The sequence below is a fragment of the Ctenopharyngodon idella genome, chromosome 9 (genome assembly GCF_019924925.1).
Source record: "Ctenopharyngodon idella isolate HZGC_01 chromosome 9, HZGC01, whole genome shotgun sequence".
Lineage (NCBI taxonomy): Eukaryota > Metazoa > Chordata > Actinopteri > Cypriniformes > Xenocyprididae > Ctenopharyngodon > Ctenopharyngodon idella.
The window spans coordinates 28,961,286-28,967,285 of record NC_067228.1 but is presented as its reverse complement, the minus strand read 5'-3'; the positions used below and the strand labels follow the sequence as shown (position 1 = coordinate 28,967,285).

The 6,000-nt window shown below is 36.3% G+C and overlaps 1 protein-coding gene across 3 annotated transcripts in view; it reads left to right on the top strand.

The window, feature by feature from the left end:
* The first annotated feature begins 494 nt into the window (after positions 1–494).
* epha3 (eph receptor A3) overlaps positions 495–6,000 on the top strand; it is a 126,573-nt gene continuing 121,067 nt past the window's right edge. For 2 of the 3 annotated variants that reach the window (XM_051905924.1, XM_051905926.1), the window contains exon 1: positions 498–771. In XM_051905924.1, the coding sequence (XP_051761884.1) occupies positions 687–771 (85 nt within the window). In that variant the 5' untranslated portion in view covers positions 498–686. Of the gene's footprint in view, positions 772–6,000 lie in introns of all 3 variants that reach the window. The other variant, XM_051905925.1, reaches the window with a different exon arrangement.

Sequence of the window (6,000 nt, the reverse complement as noted above, 5' to 3'; positions counted from 1 at the left end):
AATAAATAAATAAATGAATGAATAAATAAAAAATGATGTGCACAGAAAAAATACAATTGTCCATTTTGATTTCAGTGACTTGCATTTTCAATGTATAGATTGTGTTAACTGTGTAATACTAACAAAATATAGGCTATTTGCAATCAGCTCAATAAAATAGGCTCAATATGTTGTTATTTGTATTATTCAGTTCTTATGTACACTGAACAGTGTGTGACCACAACATTCATGTGCCCAAACAAAGCCATGTGTTTATACTTCGAGTTGTTGTAGCTCAGGCGTTCGTGATGTTACAAATGGGTAGAGCTTAGTACTGTTTTGTAGGCAAAGGAAGTGCATAAATTCCACAGTGTGACATAAAGTAACTGGAATTTGATGAGCTGCCTCATGTGTTTTTGTCTTCTCTTCAATTTCCAAGAGATGACATGACCTCTGTTGAACCTGCCGGTCTAATAAACGGAGCTGTCTGGTGTGTAGGACCCAGCGAAAAAGGGAAGCTCCCGGTGAGAACTGAGGAGAGAGTGAGAGAGAGAGAGAGAGGGAGAGAGACTCCTCCTCGTCTCCGGTGTCAAACTTGACATCAGCCTCTGAGCCGAGAATGGTAACTTGTGTCGGAACAGAAGCCCTCACATGAGTGGCATGCTTCATGGAGTTATGTACCTTGCTTTGCCCCCTGAACTGCTATCATGGATTTCAAAACCTTAATACTTTTCATTTTTCTCTTCACGTTTATTTCCAGCGCAGAATTCATTATTCATCCGTCCAATGAAGGTAAGATAACGCCTGGAGTGAGAGACATATTATAGGCTATCTTCATCTCTGCTTATACTGTAGCGTGTACTGTCCTTACAATATTGTCAGTTGACTTGAGCTGGTCCAGACAGGGTTGTTCAATCTTCAGAGCGTTGACAGGGAAATGAAATTCAAGTGAAATAGTTACCTGATTTTCCTCCGATGCTCATCCAATAAGCCTCGGCGAATTTGATCATATTGGTTAATCGCTCGCTTATTCACTTTATGTCAGACCAGCTGCTACAAATGAACCGATTTGATGAATCAATATTATCGCAGTTCTGCGCGAGACGCATTGATTTGTTTAGCGACAAATAGCTACAAAAGGATAACTGCTAATCAAACTTTTAGTGTTGTGTATTATTGTTTGTTAGGGTCACAGCTGGCTACATGATAGGGCATATTTTGAAACGATCGATCGGTTGGGAAAGCACGAACGCGCACCGGCTGAGCGCGAAATCCAGTCCGAAAATCTGCCGAGCATACAGCATAATCTTAACATGGGCTATAGCCTATTTTTAAAGACTCGTTGCGCAGTTTATGTATTTGCACTTTCTTGTTAATTAAGAAATTGCTTTCATTATTTTGTATTTTTGCCGTGTAAATGATAGAGTCAAGCTATAGCCTACCATGCGCTGCAAGTTTGTACGCCGAGTTTATTTCAGTTACACTTGCGCTTTTGTTGTAATAGACTACATGAAGTACTTCAACTTACTGGATACAGCCTACCTTGCTACAAATGCACCCTTTGGGTAAGCAGAGATTTACGTCGTAATCGGCTGTCTGTCACATAATTAGATATTAGGCTATTCTCTTTTTTATTTATGTTTTATTTATTTATTTATTTGACATAAAGCACACGTTGATGTTAACTTGTCGCATATTTTGAAGTGAAGCTGCTTAAAGTGGACGGCGGCTTTATAAATATTCCTCAAAAATGACTACATCTGAGTTTATTACCTTGTTGAAACCCTCAGTCATGTCAATTGTCTAAAGCTAATCACACGAGTAGGCCTAGCTATTAACTAAAACATATTGGAACGCATGTTGCCAGTTATATTTTTAATTTTCAGTCACATATGGCCTATTCGATAATCTGTATAACTACACTAGGCCTATACAAACTAATGAGACTTCAAATAAAGTGAACAATCAAAACAGTACAGCAAAGTAGTCAGTAACTTAAAATCTACAACCTATCAATATTTGGAGACAACAAAGTTAGGCTAGGTACAGTAGCAATCACATTAAAAAACAAAACAAAAAAAAACACTTCGGCCTTTTATATTTCTAGGGCATTGTAGGCTATTTGTATTTTGACATCTAAACGTCCTTTATGAAACACTTGAAGAAGCGGCGGAGGCGAGATATAGATAGGCCTAAACAACGGATATGTTTTAAGTTATTTTATTGTTTGAAATGCATGTGCATCCTGTTTACATGTATCTCCTGCGTATCTGTAACTGTTTAGTTCACAGTGATTAGAATTGTGTCCCGTTCAGAGCGCTAAAGTTTTTAGAGTCGTTCGGGGGGGGGGAAATAACGTGAGAATCTAAACCTTTGTGTAGAGCCCCTTTATAGGCTATTAATTACAAAAGATTCCGTCAGTATTGTCGCATATTCATTATATAGTCCTATAGGCCTACATATTAGCATTTCCAAAGCTTCAGGTGTTCTATTGGCCTAATTAGAAAAAAGAGAGATTTTCGCTTATCGTATTCTGTAGCCTATTGTGACGCGATATGTAGAAGAGAGATTCGTTTTGGTGATTTTGCTTTTCATGTTTGATTAAATATTCAGGTCCATTTGTTATTATTAAGTTTAGAATTGGTATTTTTGTATGAGAGTTTAGAGTCTGATCTGTGTGGAAAGATGAGAACTGTTCATAAATGCTGTCAACTCAAAGAGATGTTTCTGGGTGTTTATCTGTCTGTTCTGTGGAACAGAACGACTTTTCTCTCTTATTGTGATTTATAGGCTGTGAATTACCTTTTGCTCAAATAGTATGTAATGGGACGTGTTTTTCACCAGAGAGTGTCAGTATAGAGCCGCAGCCATTGATATCATTTGGAGCAGTGCTTTTTTACAGCTTGCAGTCGCCTAATCAGCTCAAGTGTAAAATAGGGCTATAATCTCCTAATATGAATAAAATGACCAATAAAAAGTTTTATTTTTATTAAGAAAAAATATATATAGGCCTATATATATTTATATATTATATTGAACGTATATTAAGCGTCAAAGGCCAGTTTGATATTCGCGATTCACATCCCGAAATGCATGTATTGACTCAGTCTTTACACAACGAGCATTCATTCAGGAAAAAATAGACTCATAAATCCTTTCAAATGTTGTATGTTATTCAAAAGTTATATCGATGCGAAACTCAAGCCTATTTCCATTTATTTATTTAGGCCTATTTATTTATTTATTCCCACCAGGATATAAACTTTAGTAGTAAAGTTTGAAACGTCTTTATTTTTTAAATTCAGGTTAAATGGGACACTTTTGACACTCTATTTAATTTTAATAATATTTAATCACAAAACTTTCCTTGGTTAACAAATCCTATAGCCTAACTGCTGACCTGACATCTACATGCTCCTCAGTTCAGTCGTTTTCTTCTGCTCGAGCTGAAATGGGCCGATTTACTACATGGACCGTGCACTTTAACCCTCAACATCAGGTCGTAAAATAGGAATAATAATAATAATCGAAACTTTAAAGTTAAATCTTTTTTTACAATTAATGAATTTTAATAACCAAAACCTTTAATAACTAAAACCACCTCACTGCGACCTCACTTGTGTCGGTCACCATGTGTTATTAGCATATTTGTCGTTAAAGATGGAGGATAAAATAAATATGAGCCTGAAACACGTTACTATGTCATTTTATTTTAACTGAGCATAATTAAGCATTAAAATCATTTTAAAAAGCCATAGCTGGTGACTTTTTTTTTTTTTTTTTTTTTAACGATTTGAAAGTTAAGCAGAATTTAACAGAAAACTACAGTTAGACAACTTAAAAACGACAACAACTAGGCCTATAAAACAACACCCACGTATAATAATAACAATAATAATAATAATAATAATAACAATATTTTTTGACTTACTACTTGACCTCTGTAATTTAGGCAGGTTTTTTTCTGGTATACATAGGTATTTCTAAAGGAATATGCTGAGTATCTATGCAGCACAGTAATAGTCTAAAAATATTCTCGACTATTTTTACAGAATTTTTTCCTATAGGCTATGTTTGAAAACAACGAAGTATCCACTTGAGGCCTACTAACACTATCCTATAGATGCGCACAGCATGTATTCTCAGGTTTTGCTCATGACACAGTGTTTCTATTTTTTTTTTAAATCTCCGTTTATTTATTTATTTATTTATTTATTTTCTCAAACACAAATTAGGCTATCTGTTCAGAGTAAAATGGAATAATTTTTCATATTTAAAATATACACATTAGACTTTACTGGTTTAAAGTTTATTTAATGAAGGCAATTGTCTTAATTAGTAGCATTGAGTTTAATGCCAGCTTAATATTTTATATTTTTTTATTAAACAACACATGGAAGAAAAAAAAAAACACATGGAATTGATATCATCTTTTTTTGGATCTGGGCACACTGCCTAGTGAAACATACTTCTGTGTAAAAAAGCAAATTAATTTTTCTGCCATTTAGCTTGGCCTATGTGAGTCAAGTTTGTGGTGGGTAAACTTACAGTCTACTGTAATGCATATCGCCTATTCTACTGTCAGTACACTTACGGCAGACAGTTTTCCGAGCATGTGGGATTACAGCTAACAGTTGACCACATCCTTACAGGACGATTTCAACGAAAATAACAAAAGTCTCATTGAAATATCTCAGGAAATCTTCACGAAGCCGATCAGCTCCAGAATAAAGCCTCTGCCAAAAACTTAAATATAGATGTAAACGAATCATACAACACTATTACATTTCTAGGGTTTCCATTTTCTAACTTGTGGCCAAAATGGCGCAGTACTCCAGCCACAATGCTCCGCTTACTCAGACTATGTAATGGCAGCACGACATGGTGTGGTGTGATGTCATGATGCACTAGTTTCCAGCTGGGACGGCTAATGTTTTGTGAGTGACGTTACTTTTCGGATATATGGAAATTTGCTTATGCATACAAACGCATAAAACGCATACAGTATCATCAGTATAACAGTAATGTGCATGGTCATGCTGATGGGTGGGTTTTGGATGAAGATGGTGGGCAAAAAAAGCTGTGAGGATTCAGAGGGGCTGAGGCAGACACCCTGAGACTCGACTGAATTATTCATAGTGTAGAGGTTAATACTTCATTGCCATCTTGCCACTATGGGCGGAACCTTTGATCAAGCTGCAAGCCCTGTAATTTGCTATTGTTTTCCATTTTGTTTATTTTTGATAGCTAAGTTAGGGAATTAGTCAATTAAGAGTGCCAAATTATCTTGAATCTAAACCCCAAGATGTGGTTTGGCTTAAAAGGAAGCCATAAATCATTGTGATAACATCCCATACAAGTATTGACCTCTCTGAAAGATATTTGCGATGCACGTGTGGGGTTCGTTGCAACCCTTGGGGTGTCTGTGAAGGTAGACCAGCTGCACGGGAGGATCTAGTGTGGGTGAGAAAAGGGATCATTGGAGCAGCAGTGGGTATTTTGGACACACATATTAAGGCCTGTCGTGCTCACTTGAAAATCCTTTGAAAATAATCCCCAAGTCCGCCATGTGTCTTATACACCCACAGTCAGATTTTAATAAAGCCAGGCATCAACTCCTCTGCTCTCTGTGGGCCCGGCGGTTCCGAGGTGTTCAGACACCTGACTCTCATCTTAATTCAATAACAGATTTAATTAACTACCTGAGAGGTGAAGAGGACGCCGAGAAGAGAAGGCAGTGTGCCATTTACGGGCCATGTGGTTCTTTTGTACTCATGCAAACCTCATTCAGATCGTAATCGACAACCATGTTCACAGTTATGTTTAAGGTTAGTGGCTATTTTCTGTGAGCTCTCTATCCCTCTCACTTGAAACACAGTAAAAATATTAAGATTTATGTGACGAGACATCTAGTTTTCTTTTTATATATTATATATATTAGTGCTGTCAAATCGATTAATCGCATCCAACATAAAAGTTTGTTTACATAATATGTGTGTATATATTATTACATTTTTATAT